Source organism: Sitophilus oryzae, unplaced genomic scaffold (genome assembly GCF_002938485.1).
Source record: "Sitophilus oryzae breed Bouriz unplaced genomic scaffold, Soryzae_2.0 scaffold_178_pilon_pilon, whole genome shotgun sequence".
Classification (NCBI taxonomy): Eukaryota; Metazoa; Arthropoda; class Insecta; order Coleoptera; family Curculionidae; genus Sitophilus; species Sitophilus oryzae.
Window position 1 is genome coordinate 237550 of NW_022146490.1, and position 21957 is coordinate 259506.

Genomic DNA, 21957 nt, shown 5'->3' on the forward strand with positions numbered 1-21957 from the left:
CGCGATCCTCGGCCATATCATGGTCAATGGCCTATCGACTTGGCAAGTGTCTAAATCGACTCTTACTCACGAGATATCCGATCTCATCCGGCCTCGAACCGGTGTGAATGAGCAGTGTGTGTCAATAGATTTTACACTTTTGCCTTTATTGGACAACAGCACGATACAGAGTTTCGAACCGGTCACCCGTCCATCCACTAGTATCGCCTTACGTCGCTTAACTTCGGTATTCGAATGGGAACCGGTGTTTAGACGTAGCTGGGCCGTTGCCCCAATATTAAGAGATTAATAATTATAGAGATTTTTTGCTTCTTTGTCCATATTTTTAGAGGATATTTAATGAATCTACTAAAAACGTTTAAAATAAAAAAAAACTTGTTATTTACCTATATAAAAATATTATGTTCTTAAAATCAATATGAATATAATACATTGATCAACTTAATACTTAATCTTTCATTATTAAAATTTTTAGAACCAAAGCTTTGTAGCTTGTTGTTTTTGTGATTTGAAAAGTAATTTTTCAAATGAACTAATAATAAAAAAATATATTTTATTTGGAATAGTCCATTTCTAAAATTTATAGAGAGACTTTTTATTAGCAATTTAAAAAGAACTTATCAATCTGCTTATCAATTCTGTTTCATGAAAAAAGCTACGCTTTAAACGGCATAGAAAAATACCAGTAAAATGCAGCTTTGATCTAATTAATTATCGATCAACTAGTAAAGCATGGACAGATTATTTTTTTATTTCCTATTTTTATTATACAGTATGTCCCCGGATTGTCTTTACGAGAGAAAAAGAACTTTTTTATTATTGATATTTTGAGAAAAATGAACTTCATGAAAATTTTTGTTTGTTGTAAAATGGTTAATCCAGTAGTATATGTATACTGTTCCATATTTCTATACCGTTTTAGAGAAAATTAAGGGTGTATTTCGTTGCTTACTTTGGTTATGGTTTTATGTTCCGTTTCTATCGGTTTCCTGAAAGTTTTCTTATTACGGAACACGGTTCCTGAAAAATTTGGTTATAACTGTCACTAAACTAACCAGCGCGAGAAGGCTGGTTTTTCTGGTTTTGTTTGTCAATCAATGTCATTTATGTGACAGAAATCAAGCAAATATTGGAAGTTCGAGTGAAATTCTCATTTAATTTCTAAAATTTGTAATATTTTGTATTTACATCCAAAAGCAATGGAGATAGGCAGTAAAGGTAAATAAATTTCATTAACTAAATAGAATGACTTTTTAGGACCATTTAAACTTATCATGCAGCCAATGTTTCTTAAAGTCAGGAACATTTAAAGAAAATATGAAAAACAAGACAACAAGTAATCGTGAATGTTTTGTAAGCTATAAAAATATAAATATTGATTAGATTTGTTTATTTATTATTGATCTGTTTTAATATTGGACCTGCAAATGTTCACTTGAGCTGTCCAACGAGTTGAACAATTTATTAGTAGGCTACATACTTTTCAATATTAAAGTCCATTGAAAAGGAGAAGCAAACGTAAAAACAGAGAATAGGTACATTAAAAATGCATAAAAGATAAATTTTATAAGAGGGGTTATTGAAATTTAAGAAACGTCAACGTTTGACGTTTCCAGTATTTTACCAAACCGTTCCGTATCAAACCGATGTTTTTCAGGAATCGCTCTTTACCGTAGTTTACCGGTCTGGTTCGCGTAGTTTTGCAACGGAATACAGCCTAAGAAAAATATGAAGATATGGTTCAAAGTCCTAAACATTGCCTGGAAACTTATATGGTGAAATTTTGATAAAATAATTTAGTACTCACTAAAAACACGGTATGTCGCTAGTGGTAGGAAAAATAATTTTTAGAGGTTACTAATTTATTTGGTTGCCTGTGATATGCATATACAGGGTGTTTCCTAATTAATCTAAAAAATAAAAAATCGTTAGAAAACGGCTTAAGGCGGGCTCTTAATAAGTATATTTATTTTTTTTCGGCAACCGTTTGATGAACAAGAAAAATTCAAAAGATCAACTTTGTTGAAAAAGGATGGCCAGTCAAGAAAAAATATATTTTCTTTAAAAAAGCAGTAGTGTACCATTTATTTTAAGCAAAATATCGATTTTTTTTTTAATTTTTAACACCCTGTAGATCAGAAAGGAAGTACTTTAGACCCAATGGTTATATAAAAATTGTTTTAAGAACACATGAGGAATCACACCACAATTTTTTAGACTAATTAGAAAACACCCTGTATATTGTCAACTTGACAATGATTGTTGATAAATCAAAAATAGCTTTTCTGTGAAAAATCCCGATTTTTGCAGGAAAAATTTTGGTTTTTATTGAATTTGAGCCTGCGTCTGCAAATACCGGTATGTTTTTTAATATTCTATCTATCTAAATTTTAAATATCATAGTCAGAAATAGTTTTATTATTTGTTAACTGTAAAAATGGTATACTTATAAGTTTTATCAAATATTGTGATTTACTTTCTACCTTGTAGTCAAAATTTATATTTAATAAACTGTAAAACATATATATTCTTATGTTTTATTAAAGTTACTATGATATACTAATATATCAGTGTAACTTTAAAACTAAATCCTTTGAAATCAAATATAAACATAAAAAATATTTACAGCAGAAAAGGCGAAGGCGCTGGGTTAAACGTAGTCTCTACTAAGAACACGGAGGGGCGCTTTGACCCAAAATTTTACTATTAAGTTTCATATCTATCTTAATAGAAGATTATTTTCTTTTATCTATGGTCCTAAAAATCAAAAGGCGTCTCTATGGTAATATCAATTCGATTTCATTCTTTGATAGATGGTTCTTATTAATTTTGCTTAACGTCATATTCTTTGCTGTAGTAAACTAAATAAATTTTGTGTTTCTTTAACATTTTAAAGCAATAAAAAGTATTACGTTGATTAAAATTCTATGAATAACAATCTACCATCGAATGAAAACGAAGTTATATTACCATAGAAAGGGGTTTTGCATTTTTCTCAAAATGTCAATAATAAAAAAAACCTCTTGTAAAGACAATCCGGGGACATACTGTAGTAGGCGTACTTTAAAGCTGCAGAGATTCGTTTAATAAAATATGGGTTTTAATATGATTTAGCTGAGAATGGAAACTGTTTGAAATCGGACACAAAACAAATATGGAAAATTATTCATAATATTATGGCACAACCGCAGTTCGATCCTTTTCAGATATCATAATTAAATATTCGCTGTTTGCGTAACAGAATTTTAATCGTTTAATCGTGCTTAATCTGGTTACTATGGTGAAATTATTTAATCTCCACGTGTTTGTGCGATTTTATTATTAGTTAGACTATAATGAGACAAACCGAAAGCAAATAATACATATAATAATAGACATTACTGCAAAAAGAAAATATTATTTTATCACAATAAAAAAATCGAATTTGTTTTAGAAAATTGCAGGAGCTGTTGAAATTATTGCACCCAACTACGCCCTAATTACGCTCTCCTTTACGCGTTAACATTTTTTTTAGCAATTTTATTACATTTGAAATTGTCACAATACAATAGTGATGGAAATACCGGTTCCACGAGTCGCGTTACAATAGCGACCGTTCTAGAAAAATACCGCGATTTTGTAACCGAGGTTCCGACTTCCAGTGTTGCGGTCCTCTCTAAAAATATATCTAACTTATCTATATTTGTAGATTAATGTAACTTTTATCCGCTACTCATTTTACAAATATCGAGTTTATAATTGTGTATAGCCAATCTATATCATTTTTAGAAAAACGATGACATTCCTTGTTATTTTTTTTTTCTTTATCAATTTTCGTTTAAATAAAATGAACGGCTCATATTTATGTGTATTGCAATATAATAAATGTTAAAATCAAGAACAATGTCCAAACCACTGCCAAAAAAATGTTTATTGGTCTAACCTAACCTTAAAAATAGATATAAACAATAAAACTTATATAAATATATAAAAGCAAATAAAACATTTTTAATTTATTTTATTTGCCTTTTGCATTTCATCTTTCAAACAACACTATTTTATACCATGCCTAGTACATACCAAAAATCGCTATTTCGAAAGTAACGTAGCGACGGGAGCACCAACGCCAATATTAACCGACCAAATCGCGACAGGCAAAACCGAAACCTTAGAAGCGCCCCAGCGACTGCTGGAACGAAGTACGTGGCCGCCGAGGTCGAGCGTCGATAATCAGTTACAGCAGTTACTTCTGTTCGCAACAGGGAACTAAAACTCTAGGAGTGCGACGGCTGGAGCGAAGTAGGTCGCCACCGAGGTCGAGCGTCGATGCCCATTTACAGCAGTTACTTCTGTTCACGACAGGGAACTACAACTCTAGGAGCGCGACGGTTCGAGCGAACACGTCCCGATTGAGATCGCGCGGCGCTACGGCTATACCGGTTCCAGACACTACTGTTGGCGACCGACGATATCGCGACGCCTGGAGCTAAACACGTCGCTATGCGGTTACTACGGTTCGAGCTAACTTCAAGTGCGATTATAAATAATTTATTTGCAAATTATAAATAATTTATAATTTTGACGTCATTATGATCGTCGTTCTTCAGTAACAGGTTCCTGATTCATTGTGGAGCGCGACACGACGTTACAAAAAAATACCGCTCCAAAATCGCGTTACTCAAATACCGACATATATACTACAACACAACACGACGCGACGCCTAGTTGGGATTCTTTTTCACTTAATTTTTACTACCCGAAATAGCGTTACATCACACAAACCTCGTACTTGAGTGTTTTATAGTTTGAATAACTGCACTAACAAAAAACTAAAATACTTAAATATTATGAAAAAGGTCGACGCACGCGGACGGTCGGAATTTTTTGAAATTGACTGAAATGCACCAATCGTCATTATAATAATATTAATTCCATGAAATAACTCAAAAATAAATCCATAAATAAACTGATATCAACCAAACGGGAGAAAATATTTAATATATTTTTTAATTCTAGTCGAGTAGATAAAAATTGAAATTTAAAACGCGAGCACTCAAATATATTTTTATGTTATATAATATTTTATCTAAAATTTACTTAAAATATTTACTTTTTTCGTTATTAAAACTCATGTTGATATTTTTTAATACATTCAATATTTATATAGTATAGGGAAAACCATTGGTTTTATTATACATTCGTGTGGCTTGGTAGAATAAAATATACAAGAGATTTTAAACGGATTTAAAAAAAATTATTTAAGAAATACAGAGAGAATAACCTTAATAACTTAAATTAAGAATAATAATAATTTGAACACTATCAACTATACAGAGATAATCAGCTTCTGTATTTTTTTAATAATTTTAGCAATGTATACTATTTTATAGATTACAGTAATAAACCCATTCAAAACGACCCAGCCATTCATTATTTAAAGCTGTTTTTTTTTACTTACTTAAAGATTAGGTATTTACGTATCCCTTACTTTCTTCTTCGTTAAGATTTTTTTGGGATTGAAAGTCCTTTTTTTCTCTTTTTCAGGTTTATCTTGTCGGCCATATACCTCCAGGGTCGGACGAAAGGCACAAAGGCCTGTCGGCTTCTAGCCACATAATGTACAAAGACTTCCACAACAAGAAGTATTTGAAAATTGTGAGGAAGTTCCACTCCATTATCGTCGGTCAGTTCTTCGGTCATCTTCATTCTGACACCTTTAGGATAGTCTACGCTGAAAATGGTAAGAAATTTTGATAATTGCCTTTCTTTTTGTACTTTATTAGAAAAACACAAGCAGGTAACTCTAATAAAATAATAGGCAAAATTATACTGCTATATCTGGTAGTTTTTTTTATTTATATTTTTTTTAATAGTATAAAAGTTCAAAATATGACTGTGAAAATATATTCGTTATTTTAATTTTACTAACTACAAAATGTCAATCATATCTCTATAAGTTATGCAAAGTTTGGTTTGGTCACTGCTTTCAGACGTCTAAACTAAAATACACAAGATAAAACTAGTGTCAGATAAAAAAATAAACCTATAATAATATCTAAATAAATATTAAATCCAACTAAATATTTCTATAAAGGATTTAAATAACGAAATACCCCTATGCACACCCACCTAAAATTCTTTTGTTCTGTGACGTAATTACGCCTAACCATTATTTTAAATTTTCCCTTTGATGCTCCACCTATTTGAGCCCGATGTAACGAAAAATTGTCCCGCTTATTTATATAGCTTTTATGCATAGGACATTAAACAGAATTTCTATTGGGAATTATCTTTCGCCAGCTTCATATCTCGCGTTGTATAATCCGCAAAATAAAAAGAATCATAAACTGCGACCGTAAAAAATTTCAATTTTGTATAACTGTTTATTATAAGAACAGGACGTTTTATAGTTTAGATAAGTGCATACAATGCTCTGTCAACATAAAAAATGTAGAATAACAAAAATATAAGACAAAAATTAAATTATATTAAAAAAATACTATATCCAGTAAACACTGATATATTTCACTTAAACTATAACTACGTTTATCAGACAGGTATTTGATAATCTTAAAACGCTTATTTTCGGAGATATAGGGTGTAGAAGTTTCATTTTTATTTCGTTTTTTTTTCAAATAATTTCTAAAGTACAGACAATATTAAGCTGAAAATTGGTTTCCGGGAGTTTTTTGACATGAGAAATTTGATATTGATGTCTATATGACTCCTATTTGTAAGGGGGCGCCACCTACATGTGTTTTAACTGTTTTGAAGAGTAATAACTTTTCGTCTGTACTTGTATAAAAACTAACGGGTGAAAAACTATACATTTCCGTGATTTTTTACGTAAAAAATATCTCTTGGTAAAAATCGCTACGAGTAATCGTTCTCAAGATATTTACAATGGAAATAGTCAATACATGTCATTATTGACAAAAAATAAACATGTCGAGTAGATAAAAAATCTATGAAAAGATAAATTTGGGAACATTTTATTTTTTTAAATTAATCATAAAATTTTCTTCAAAAAAATGATTAAGCAGTTTTTCGATTCCGAATATCTCGAGAACCATTACTCGTGGCGATTTATACCAAGAGACCTTTTCTACGTAGAAATCGTCGTGAATGCATATTTTATTACTCAGTAGTTTTATACAGGTACGGACCAAAAATTATTACACTTCAAACCAGTTAAACAACATGTAGGTGGTGCCCTCTACAAGTAGGAGTCATATTGACATCAAAATCAAATTTCTCATGTCAAAAAAACTCTCAGACGCCAATCTTCATCCAAATATTGACGTTACTTCAGAAATTATTTGGAAAAAATCGAAATAAAAATGAAACTTCTACACCCTGTATCTTCGAAACTAGGCATTTTAGGACATACATTTATACGAACTTACTTATTTTTATCTGCAGAACAAGCTGCCAAAATTTCCGAAATACAGTTCGGACCACCCTGTATAACCATGAGGGGTGAAATATTTTGAAATATATAAATTTAATACCTTAATTGTTTTTTTCGAAAATTCTAATAAGTAAACCTTGTATTTCATGTAGACACTGAATACCTCTTTGCTGGTAAACACGAAAATTCACTTCAGCAATCTTATGGGAATAACAGCTCTAAAACAAACATTTGAAATCATCGGGCTGTTTGAATCTGTGGTCAAAAGTCTAACCTGGAATTCCCATGTTACAACTCCCTGATGTTATTTCTAAGTTCGGTGCAACAATAAGTTCTACTTTTTATTTTCAAGATGCTACTAAAAGCTTGTTTTTTAAAATTTTATATAGTATGATTTTGTCATTTCATACCATAAATCAGTAAAAATCGCTTTTTTGGGAGATATTCACTGTATTAAGATAAGAATAAAAGAAATTGTAATGATTAACAAGTTTGTATAACAATGATAAAATATATAATAAATTAAAAAATGTATATACCATTGTGACTGGCTTATTTCTCGAAAAGTCTGTTTTTAGCCACAGGAAAAAGTAATAAAATTACTATTTGTAATTAAATGTCACTGTAATCAGAAATTTCACACACACACACACACACACACACACACACACACACACACACACACACATGTAATATCATTTTAAAGAAAGACTACGGTTCATAGTAAATATATCTGCTAAAAACTAAATTGTTGTTGAATAGTTGTGTTTAAAGATTTTAAATAGTTTTATCTTGAGTCTTAAGCTTCATTCAGAACCTCGCAATTAGTGGAATAAATTAGTGGTTTCAATTACACTTTATACTTTTTAGTTTACGATCATTCACAGTATTTAAAAAGCATCATTAAAGTTAATATGATATCCTAGCAACAGCTTGCGTTAGTCACTTGTATCCATAAAAAAGCCTAATATTTAGCTTATATTTAACAATCAACTTTTGATTTATAACCACAATTTCTCTTGACGGAAGATAATCAAATGCCAAAATGACATTTCTCGCAAATTTTGAAGTATAATTAGTGGAAAAGTTAAAAGTTTAATAACTTTTTCTACTAATTGAAAATGTCTACCACCAATTTTGACGTTTTGAATGCTTACATTGAAATTAAAGGAACAAACTTCTACGTTAATTGAAACCACTAATTTATTCCACTAATTACGAGGTTCTGAATGAAGCTTTACAGTTTTTTTGCTTCTGACAAAGGGAGGAGATATACCTCCTGAAACGTTAAGAATTTCTTGTCGATTAGGCGAATTTGTTTAACTAGTAAAATGCCACTGATAAGCCAGTTTCAATGTAGTAATGTTTACAAAATATGACTTTTATTTTGTAGATTTTGTTTTAATTTAAGTGGCGAAACCCACACTTTTTACAAGTTATATATTTATTAATTAAATAAACTATTTTTTTAATAATAATAATAATAGCTCCCGTATATAGCGTTTAACGCCTTGGGAGTAGCAAGGTACAGCTTGCCATGCTAGAGCCGTTCGGTATACAAGGAAGGTAACGTGGCTAGCACTACGCTTCAACCGCCCATTATTACCTCAGGATTGTGAATCCCAAGTACTCATTTAAGGCTGAGTCGACCTAGGTACCCAAACTATTTTTATTTTAATAAAAATAGTCCGCTGATGAAATGCCGGGTGTGCGATTCGAACCCACAACCTTGAGATTGGTAGACGAGAGCCTGTACCTCTACGCCACCGGGCACTTTAACTATTTTCTTCAATTGTATATTAATACAAAGTCGTAGCATGTTTATTAATTTGCCAAAATATAAATTTGTTTCAAATAAGGCAAATAATGCACACAACTCTAAAAACAAATAATCATCGTCGATTCGTGTAATCAATCCCGAATTTATATTAAACTTCGATTTTAATTACCATTTGATTGATAGTTTTAATTGTTGCGGTTTCTGGACACTTCAAATGGAATATCTAATTTTAATTAAAGCCGTAAATAAACATACATGCTGTTTGTGTTAATTAATTTTTAGTAGCAATGGCAAAGATCGACTGCAATAAATTTGTCACGAAAATTATATTATAAATAATGAGACAAATTAATTAACCCCATATATTGATTTAAAAAAATAACTAGCAACTTACACTTAACAAGATTAAAAATAAAGAAAAGACTAAAAGATAGATAAGAATTTCATTTTTTTAATGGAATTCCCTGCAATAATTTGATTTTCTTATATATCTTTTTTTTCGATTTGAAATTTATACAGGATGAGTCTTAAATAAATGCAAATATTTTCAGGGCTGGTAGATCTCAATAAAGGAAACATATTTTCTCTTTACCGTTTTTCAAATAAGTCAAAATAACCGAGATATTTTATTTTGAAAATAAAAAAAATATTTTTCACTTAAATTTTATGAACCACTGGATCTTTTCTAGGTTTTCTTTCTTATAAGTTTAATCTACCACCTATGTTGCAATATTATGAAGTTAATAGGTTTTTTAACTGAAAATTTTAAAAATTGCCAAAAGAAATTCAAAAAATTCTCTCCAAGTGTGAGCTCTTAATTTTAATATCAGTTTTCTATTTTTTCCTTATTACTAGAAAGAAAATTTCAAATCTCGGTACTATTTGGAACTAAAATATCTCGTTTCACATATTTGTAGCAAATTGAATTCTCTACAAAAAAGGTCTCTTACAATTTTTTACTAAACCTCACCGTTCGAAAGTTTATTAAAAGTTTAATTATTTTAAGGCAGTTTTCTTTTTTCCTGTGAATTTTATAACTCGTTAACAAAAAATAATTATGAAACCCACAACTCATGGTTTTGTAGGAAATTAACTGCCTTACAAAAATAGCTTCTTATGATTAGTCGATTAAATTAACCGTTTAAAAGATATTTATCGTCAAACTTCAATGCACAATAATTTTAACAGTTTTTGAATAATAATTCGGACAATTCCAATCCAATTATATCTCAGTTGATAATTAAATAAAAAAAAACTTTTTGATAAAAAATTGATTTTTTTTCTTCTAAATAAATACTTTTTATATTAAATTAGTCACAAAACGTTATTTACTCGAAATTTAATGAATCATTGACTCTAAGTTAGCAAAATGCAACTATTTTTTGTTTCGATGTAACCCAAACATAATAACAAAAGTTTAAAATATTTCTTTGTTCGTAGAAACTCAAAGTTGTACAAATTTTCCCGAAACTCATAAAATAAATTGGAATTGTTCGAATTATTATTTATCAAAAACTGTTAAAATTATTGTTGCTTTGAAGTTTGACGATGAATATCTTTTAAACGGTTAATTTAATCGACTAATCATAAGAAACCATTTTTATAGAGCAGTGAATTTCCTACCAAACCGTGCGCCTATCATAATAATGTTTGTTAACGAGTTATAAAATTCATAAGAAAAAAGAAATCTGTCTTAAATTAATCAAACTTCAACCTTTGACAACTTTCGAACGGTAAAGTTTAGAAAAAAAATTGTAAGAGGCTTTTTTTGTAGATAATTCAATTTTCTACAAATATTTGTAAGAAATTACCTACAAATATTATGTAGGAACATATGTGAGACGAAATATTTTAGTTTATTTTAAATAGTAGATACCGAGATATGAATTTTTATTTCTAATAATAAGGAAAAAATAGAAAAGTGAAAGACGGGGACCTCCCTATTAAAATTAAAAGCTCGTACTTGGAGAGAATTTTTTTGAGGTGTCTACAAACCTTTTTTCAGAGTATAAAATAAAAAAAAATATATTCGATTTTTTTTACCCACCTTACTCGTGGATGAGCATCAAAATAATACAGAAGCCTTTTAAACTTTTGAAGAGATAATTTAATACTCTCTAAGTAAGGAATAAGGCTCTATAATAGCCATAAACTTCATAAAAAGCTTGAAAACTTATATAAAACAAAATTGTGGAAGCGACTACATACTCAAACATCTTAATACTAAATCTGATAATCTGTTTGATCACTCCCAGTCTTTTATCCAATTCCCGAAGTCCCTTCATCGATCCGCGCTGCTGTTACGCCTCAAATCCCCGTATTGCTTACAAGTTTAAACGGTATTAATGCATACTTAACCGGAGCCGGGCGACTTAACTTTGTTATACGGTGTTTCGAATAGACGCGGGTCTATGGCTATGGCGGTGTCAGCGGTAACGGCGTTTAATATAATTCAATCGGGCCGATGCATATCTCTCGCTCACACCCAACAGTCAACAGGGGCATTGACGGAGAAAGGTGCATTGTTCAAACTAGGTGAACGAGTTGCGTTAGGTAGTTTGACTTGCGGAACGGGTGTGGGTATTAAATAGTGGAAAGGAAATAGATTGGTTTCAATAAAGGGGATTTGGTGTTTAATAGTGTGTTGGAGTAAACAGGAAGACTAATCTTAATTTGCTCTATTTTGCTTTTATCATTTGTAGGCAAATAATAGTAAATACATCTACATATATAAAATGCTAATGTTTATCTGTGTCGTCTCTACTGAAGTAACGACTTGCTCTAGAAAGTTGCTTTTTTACTAAAAGATAGCTAATTGGCTCTTCTAAAAACTGTCGTCGCCCGATTTTTTGTTTTTCATTTAATTAAAAAAAATAAAAAGTATTTTTTTTTATGTCGTGGCGGATGCGCCTGGCGTCAACTAGTTGAGACATATTAAAATAAAGAAATGTCTCTCATAACCCATTGGATTATCTGCAGGGTGAGTTAAAGATAAAGTCTATTATCTCATTTGTTTCGAGGTATACAAAAAAATCTAAATATAAAAGTTATAGAGAAGGTTAAGATACACATTTTAAAATTATTGTAGAGTATACAGGGGGCTTCAAAAAAGTGTGGCGGATATAACATGTTTTTTTAAATACAACACCGTATTTTTTATTCAATTTTCTTTTTATATATATAATGTTTGTTATATACCTAAAATTAATAATTTTGTAATATTTCAATTTGCTTCAACAAATGTTATATTTCAGTGTCAGTGATGCCATTGTTTCTGAAGTGGGACAACTAACATTTGATAGGAGGATTTTATAAAAATATAGAAAAAGATATATATAAAGAAATTCTAGTTAGATGCTACAGGGCGTTCAAAATATATTTATGAATTTCAACTACTGAGAATTAAAAAATCGCAATTTTTTACTAACTTTTCGTCCGTACCTGCATAAAACTACGTGATTTTTTACGTAAAAATGTCTCTTGGTAAAAATCGCTACGAAGAATGGTTCTCAAAATATTTGGAATCAAAATTATAAATACCTGTCATCACTGACATAAATTAAACATGTTGACTAAATAGTTATTAGACTGAAATCATGAATTTCAAATGTTTTTGTGCGAAAAGTTCAACAGAAACTATTTTATCATAATTTTTTCGCAGAAAATTTATTATAATTCCCAAATTTATCATTTTAGTCAAATAACCATCTACTCAACATGTTTATTTGTACAAAATCACGGAATTGTATATTTTTTACTCAGTAATTTTATACACGTACGGACGAAAAGTTATTACTCTTCAAAACAGTTAAAACACATATAGGTGGTCATATTGACAGCAAAATCAAATTTCTCATGTCAAAAAACTCCCAGGCACCAATTTCCATCCAAATATTGACGTTACTTGAGAAATTATTTGGAAAAAATTGAAATATAAATGAAACTTGTGCACCCTGTATCTCCAAAATTAAGCAATTTAGTAGATACATTTATACAAACTTTTTATCTGCAAAATATGCTGCCCTAAGTTTCCGAAATATAGTTCGGACCACCCTCTATAATTCAAACAGTAATCCACCTCTCCCTTAAATCAGGTATCGATTATAGGGTATAACAATATAATTTGACTCTATTGAATTATATTAAACACCGTTCTCTCCAACACCCCCATGGCTATAAACCACCAATTCATAACACTGCATAACAATGCTAAGATACCCGGCTTCAGTTAAGTATGCATTAATACCATTTAAACTTGTAAGTAAGGAGGAGATTTGGGGCACAACAGTAGCGCAATTTGGCGAAGGGTCTTACAAAACGAAAGAGGCAACTGTGGAAAGGGCAAATAAAGGAGGAAGCGAAGTAAAGGGGAATCACCGGCGTCTTGTTCTGCCAGAAGTCGGTCCAGGAGCGAAATTATCGAAACAGACGACAGATGGCAGCGAGATATCTGAGAAAGGAAAAGATTACGAGTTAGAGAAAGATGGAAATTTGGAATAGAGTCGGGCAGGTTAGGAAAAAGTGGCGTCGCTGCGCTGACTCGGAATAGATTAAATTCCTTGAATTTTTTAGAAGAAGAATCTTGGAAAAAAATCTATAAAACGCGAGAACTACGTTTGGATGGAATGTTTTAAATATTTTCTATTTAATTTTGTAATATTACACTGATTACAAAAAAATTCTGGCAGTTTTGCCACTGTAATAAAATCTACAAAATAAAATTGTATATTGTTTCATTAGGTACATTACAGGAACATACACATTTCGACGGAAGAAAACATATCACCTAAATTGATAGTTGGTAAATTGGTTTTACAACTAAAAAGCTACAGTATATAATATTTATAAAAATAATAATTGTACAGGGTAGGTCAAATTCGACGCTTTTAAATGGAAACACCTTTTTCTATAGGAGATAAATAAAAACTAATATCGGTGTCTAGAGCTCAATTTTTGTCAAAAAACACGATGGTGAAAACCGCATATCGATATCTGTTACCGTTTCGGAGTTACGGGGTATTTTTCAAAAATATGCATTTTTAACAAATCGCTGTAACTTTTTTGCTATGAAAAATTTTAATACCTTTAAAATATTTGTTTTCACACTGCTTAAGTACATTTATAGTTGTCTTTTATAGGTGTTGTTCAATAATGCGATCTGACCAAAGTTTTGTCTAATATACCAAATTTTATAACTTAAATTATTCGAATGAATTGAATGGAATAAAAATAATAACTAGTATAATTTTAGATAATATGATACGCATATTTTTAACATAACTTATTTAAGACTCACCCTGTATAGTTCTGGTTAATTATGTTTATATTATAATGTATGAAAAGAAATTTACGAGAATTTTAATGTGAAAATAACTAGTACAAATAAACTCTTTTTTACACTTCAAGCTATCCGATTATAATACTAAAAATGTATTGTTTAAAATTATACATAATATATTATTTTTCGTACCTAAACAGGGTGAGTCTTAAAAAAGAGCAAATATTTTCAGGGCTGATAGATCTCGATAAAAGGAACATATTTTCTCTTTATCGTTTTTCAATTAAGACCAAAATAATGGAGTTATTTTACTTACTAAATTTCCAAAAATAATGTTAAAATTTTGAGAACCACTGAATCATTTCTTGTAAATTTATTCGACTACTTATGTTGCCATATAATCAAGAAACAATGTTTTTTAACTAAAAACTAAAAAAAATCCAAAAATGTTTTCAAAAATTTCAAATTTTCAATTTTTTTGCAAAAAAAACTTATAATCGTGTCTCTGGGGTCGAAAAATATTTAAATTTACTTAAGACTCACCTTGTATAAATGTAGGTATTTCAAAAATCGTTTATGTATATCAAATGTATTTTTTTTATTTTCAAAAGTAACGAAAATAATGTAACCTTTCCAAAGTTCTAAAAAGTTTTTTTTTTCAAGACAAACTTAAATTTCTTTTTATACAAACTTCTCTTCAAAAGTTATAACAAAATGTTTAGTCTGGTATTCAAGTCCATTATTCCTTGATGTTTTAACTCGGATTTTCATTCCCTTAATTTGAAAAAGAAACATTTTTCTTGTGGGTGGTAATCCAAAAAAAAACTTGCTAATTATTTAATTTAACTTCTCCAAACAACAAAGTTTAAATACTTGGAATATTAAAAGTTTATAAGATTCTTTTAAGGGTTTCTTTACAAGCAGTATCATTAAAATATAATTTAATTTTGTACTGTCTCACAAGGTATATAATTTTATTTAAAACGTCACCAAAGTATTAATTTTTACGACGTGATTGACAATATAAAAAAGTCATTTTAACGCCTAGGCATAAAAGTAAAGCACTTTTACGCCTCAGCCATAAAAATACGAAAATATATTATTAAACTGACATTCAGTGACAAATTCACCAAGTGTATGTTGCTCGATATATAATTACTAACAAAGTATTACTTTTTATATTATTTGCGACGTATTAAATTTTTGTTTATAATTAATTTAATTCTGAGTTTATGCTTAAAAAAATTAAAAAAAAATAGAAAATTTGACCACCCTGTATCTGAAAAGTTCATAATACACAAATTTCTTTTTTTATTTCTCAATTACTTTCTAAATTAGTTTCTACTACCTACTAATGAAAAGCAGATAATAAAAAGAGAAAAATTAGGAAAATAACATATAATTTCGTCTGTCGTAGCCCTAATGATTGAGTACTCACTATAGAAAAGAGTGGCTTATTTTTTATGCATTAAGTAATCACGAACATGTCATAAAATCTCGAGGCAAACATTAAAGTTTTCCGAAGGCTGTAATTCCTCGCGTGATACATATAATAACGAAAACTCAATAACCTTTTCAAAGTTTTATCATACTTCCAGAACGTTTGCATAGCTAATTAACGGAAATTTTTGATTTCCACTGTTGTTTCAAATGCTTTATTGGTTTTACCGCACTTTAAGCAATTACTGGAAAAACAGTTTTAATGTTCGTTGTTTTATTATAAATTGTAATTATTATTGATTTGATTAGCCTCCAAATTAACCAGATTAACGTTTTGTTTATTATCTTTCTGTATACAGGGTGTTTCAAAACCCTCTGCCTTTTTATTTTTTCCAGTGTTAAAGTATTTTATATACGTTTTATTTTATTCTAGGTCGACCAATATCGTGGGCTATGCTAGCGCCATCTATAACACCTAAACGGACTCATAATGGACCCAACAATCCTGGTTTAAGAATTTACAAATTTGACAAAGACACCGGACAAGTAAGCCTTTTTTATAATATAGCTATAAGAAAAATAAAATATAATAATTGTAACACTAATAACACTATACTTATATACTTACGTCCCTAATATTAGATACTTGGTAGTCTACAGGCTGTTATCGTAACTTTGGATTAAATTAATTTATATGGTAATAAACTTTCTTCCATTTGTATATGCTTTTCCTAATTGGAAACCGGAAATACTGACAATATCTATAATTAAAGAGACGCAAATCATAGAATATACTTAAATAATCCTGACACCTATCATTATACAAAGAGTCATTAATATGTGAGCCTGTCTCACAGGTTACAGCCTAAAGCAGGAAAAGCAAAGCACACTCCCCTTCATTTAAATAATTATTTTCCTTGGCAGAAACAACAATATCCCCAAAAAAATAATTATTAAAGTTCGGTAAAAGCTAAAATGAATAAAGTTACAATATACTTATTAAAATTTACATTTATGGCATTTATATACAAATATGGCAATATCTTGACTCTATATTTCCCTTGTTATACATTTAAATACAATGTTTCCACCAGTAAATACAATTGTATCCAAAACACACATAAGGTGATTAAAAAATACTCAATTATTTAAAAAAATCGGTTTTATCTAAACAGTATGAAATATAACATTGTACAATAAACATTTAGTCTCGTGATTAAGCTTGACCGGCACTTTTACATATTTTGTTTTAATCAAAATATTTTAGGAAATAATAATATATTAATTATAAATATCACTTACAGGACATAAAGGGCCATTACTACCGCTTTCCCGTTCAAAATATTCTAATACGGTTGCTTAAATGAGTTTTTTACAACGGCTATTAAGCTGCTGCGGCATCTTGTGCACTTCGCACTAAAAGCGGGTTTAAAGAGAACAATGTTCGACTGCAAGATCTACTAGCAAAAAGTATCACAACACAATTCATTTAAATCAAAAACTCATAATACAAAACTAAGGTCAGGAAGTAAATAAATAAATGTGGCAACTTGACATTTTTTACAGCGGAACTACCACCTAAATCGCCAGCGGGAAATTTAAATTCCAGTTAGTCAGCCCGGCGCCGAATATATCGATGGTTGGCAACAATAAATTTAAAAATCGCGCCCTCGATGACGTAACTAAAACTTAAACTGGTATCACAAATTATAGAGATTATAATCTGTGTTATTTCTTTATTGTTTTTCGTGATTCCAATTTTCGGAATCGGGCACTAGTTAGGTGACTAGTTTGCGCAGATAGCACGCCCACCTATGGCTTCTAAAATTGTGCACAGCGCCTGACCGGCACAGTTATTAGAGAGATATCGGAAAACCGAATAGCGTCATCCAGTATTTACGCGTACCTCAAGAACGGTAAACTACCAAGCGCTCTTTCTAAATAATCTCTGATAACGTTTAAAAATTGCTTAAATGGGCATGTGCGGGTATTTGACAACCGGAGCCGGCCGGTGAGATCTTTTATTTTAGGTTATGTTTGAATTATTGCTTTAGTTTTATTAGGCAATTTGATATTTAAGTAGCTGGGATTAGTTTTAATTAAATAAATATGGCCCAAAATATGGATTCCACCTCTTCCAATATTAAAGAACCTATAAAGAGTCTTAGGTTTACAGCAGATGACGAATTAGCCCTTCTAAGAGAATTTGTTGCTTGTTGCCCTAAACCCACTGGCAGACGTTGAACAAAAAAGCACTGGAAATAAGCACTTTAGCCCTTTAGTTTTAAAATACCTAGTAAACAAAACAATTTCAAAGTTTTAAATTCAAAGTTAGATTAAGTTTAAATAGCGGACGCGACGCGATCAGAATTCTTTCCGATCCGATAACTATAAATGAAGAGAGTTAATACCACCTCACGTAAAGGAAATAACACCTGGCCTTATTAACGTCCATGCACGCTATTCGGTTTAGCGATATCTCTCTATTACGCTGTTTATTGTTATTTTACGCGAGTTTATTTTTGCGCACAGGAAATTTGACTCGTTTGCACATCGTCATAAAAAACAATTTTCGTACCACGAATTAGGGACAAGATTTTTATCTGTATACTTATAGGATACCTAATCTGTGCTGGTATCGCTTATTGCTTAGGTACATTCAGGCTGAGAGCGTCGAGCGTCGCGTCGCGTTTGCGTCGCGTCCGCCCCATTGAACTCGAACCCCGACGCTCAGCAGACGCTAGCGCAACGCCAAACGCGACACTGTCTGCCTGAACGGTCTAATTTAAGTGAATTGATTCCATTTCGACACGCGGACGCGACGCTCTCAGCCTGAATGTACCTTAATTTTTACAGTATTCGTTTCAAAATTCTGGACTTGGCTCCTTTGCTGACTAGTCCATACACATTTCACTCATACAGTAAAAGTTGTGATTTATCGGACTTATAACGTGAACATCTATTAAATTATATCATTATTATATTATAAAGATGTATTTTATGTAACTCCGTATAGAAAACCAAGCATTTTCAGGTTTCCTTAAACAGGAAATTAGTTTATCTCATTCCCTTCGCTTGTGTTTCTCACTTTCCAGATAACAGCACTGTTCCTGTGCGAGTGTTTGTGTTGCACGTGTGTATAGATTCTAAATATTGTACCGAAGTGGGTTTATAGGTGGGGAAATCCGTTCTAAGCGGCACTGTTAAGCGTGATAACCCGAAGAGATGCTTCCTCCGTTATTATTAAATGCAGTTAGCTTAAGTTTGAATTGGAAATGGCTTAAATGCGAAAACGGAATAAGATTTTGGCACGACGTTCTGGCGGAAACAGCACAACATACGGAGAATAACAGTTATTTTATTGTAACTTTGTCGAGCATAATATTTGGTTGGCAAATTGAAATGAAACATTCTGTTTAATAGTTAGTCAAAAATAACAATATTTATGTAAAGTTCTATGCAAAATTCATGTTTCGAACATTTTAAAATGTCATTGTATGCGATATTCACGAATTTAACTTCATTCATATATGAATTTAACTTAACAACCTTTGAATAAATAGATTAAAGAAGGAGCATATCAAAAAACTTAGATCCACTACGGTGGGACTCAAATATGGCCGACTAAAATTCCGGTTTATCAGTGCCGTTCTAATTTTATTTAAAAAGTGTAAAACTATGAGGTAGGGTAGATGTGGGGGAGACTCAATAATTTGTTGTTTTATTTTACGGTTGGTGGTTATTAAAATTGTTATAAAAATATATAATTCTAATAAAAATAGATAGGTTATGATAATTATTTATTAACACAAACATCCGATACGCTACTGAAGCAGGTAAGTCAAATTGACGTAACTAAATTCTTTGACTTCTAATTTTTGACAAGTAGTAAATAAAAGCAAAAAGGCAAGAAAAAATATAGAATTAATTAATTTAAGTGAATTTCATAAATGATAGGTTTACTACAAGTATGTATATTATATAGTCACTTACTAGCGAAAAGTTATTCCATCATTTCACTCGATTTTTGACCGAGATCTACCGCACGCTACACAACTAACTATTTTACAGTCTTTTTCGATAAATCGCAATAGTGTCACTATTAATTTAAGTTCTGCCACAATTTTAATCCAGATTTATTACCTTTACACAAGTATCAGTAGTAGAATAAATAATAAATAACATAAAATAAGCTCAGTAAAGACTGACAAATCCACAAAATTTCAAATCAAATTCAAATGTCAAAACTGTCAAGGATCCCCACCATAGAGTCCTTTTTCCGCCCACCGTACATGAGTACATGGATATAGTCTATAAAATGAATAACTTTGAATTTTAACCCTTATTTTTTACCAACATGTCAAATATAAAATCCCTCTATCAAAAAAGTTACTGATATTCTTTAAATTGAGTGCCTGAACGAATCAGATAGGTAACTATTTTTACTTTCGTGAAATAGAAAAGGAAAATAATAAAACAAGTGACAGTTCTTCCTCTTCTTGCAAAAATCAATACTACAACGTCACATAATTGTCAAAAGTAAAATGTCATCAGCTTTTGAGATTTCCAAATATCAGACCAATGCCGTCTCTAATAGAACAGCCTCGGAGCAAGATTTATGACGTCACGCTAGTTAGATACTACGGGTTAATAAATATGTTGTAGAATTCATGGAAAACATAATTATTCCTCGTATTTTTGGTTATACTAAAACGTTTGTTTACCAAAAAAAAATAATGAAAAACCAAATGAAAACTTAATAAGCGTTTTTCCCGAACCTAAATCCCAAGAAAATCAAAAATTTTAGAATAATTTTACATATAAAATGACAGCGATCTTTATTTCATAGCCATCGCTGAAGCCTTTTTTGTATGATATTGTATTATTTGCAAATATAATTTTTCCAACATTGATACTTGCAAAATATACATATAAAGTTTGTGAATGCAAATAATAATACATCACTATTAGTAGATATTGAATGTTTTGTGTTAAATTAGATCGATTTTCAAACCCTAAAATTTAAAATATATTTTACATTTTACCCATTATCTTATCTACCTATTCATTATTTGTATATTGTAAAACATTTGCTGTATTTGTATGGTTCATAGTTTATTTGCCAAAGTATTTATTACTGTAAATAGGTATACATATTGTATTTATTAACTGTATATTATGTATATATTTCATGTAAACTATATCATTTTTAAAATACAAACGAAAAATACGAGGAATAATTATGTTTTCCGTGGAATACACGGAAAACATAATTATGTTGTAGAATTACAACATATTTATTAATCCGTAGTATCTAACTAGCGTGACATCATAATTCTCGCTCCGAGGCTGGTCTATTAGAGACGGCATTCCGTCAGCATGGCCGCAAGTTGCTAACCTAATAAAATTAACACTAGAAAAGCCCGCGGGAACTGTCAAATTCAAAGTTATTCGTTTTACAGACTATAGCATTATACTCCTTCCTTAATCTCAAGAATTTGAAAATTTATCTTTTTACAGCGTGAGTCTTCAATAAATGGAAATATTTTCAGGGCTGGTAGATCTCGATAAAAGAAACGTATTTTCCCTTTACCGTTTTACAAATAAATCTAAAATAACCGAGATATTCTACTTTGAAAATTTCCAAACAAAAATATTTTGTTAAAATTTTGAGAACCACTGGACCTTTTTTGGATTTTCTTTCTTGTAAATTTGCAACTAGAAACTAAAAAACTTTTTTTTCGTAAAAAAGACTCATAATCTTGTTTCTGTGGTCGAAATATACTACCCCTAAAAATATATACACTTATTTAAGACTCACCCTGTATAAATTAAAAATCTTCTCTCTAGCACAAAAATTTCATTCACTATCCTAGCACAAAAGCCGAAAATATATATAAAACTAAGAGTACAATGCGCCGTAATGACGTAAAACTTTTTAAAACCCATTTATTATTATTTTCTTTTATTTCCCAGTTGTTATGCGGTACTTTACATGAAATATGAGTTCTGCGAAGATAGCTCTTTAGTCATTTTAAACAAATGTTTTTAGGGAAGATTTATTCTTCT

The 21957-nt window shown here is 30.4% G+C and overlaps 1 protein-coding gene across 1 annotated transcript in view; it reads left to right on the forward strand.

The window, feature by feature from the left end:
• LOC115882617 (acid sphingomyelinase-like phosphodiesterase 3b) overlaps nt 1-21957 on the forward strand; it is a 185960-nt gene that overhangs the window by 135500 nt on the left and 28503 nt on the right. The window contains exon 6 of the mRNA XM_030900810.1: nt 5524-5719. Coding sequence (XP_030756670.1) covers nt 5524-5719 — 196 coding nt within the window. The remainder of the gene's footprint in view (nt 1-5523; nt 5720-21957) is intronic.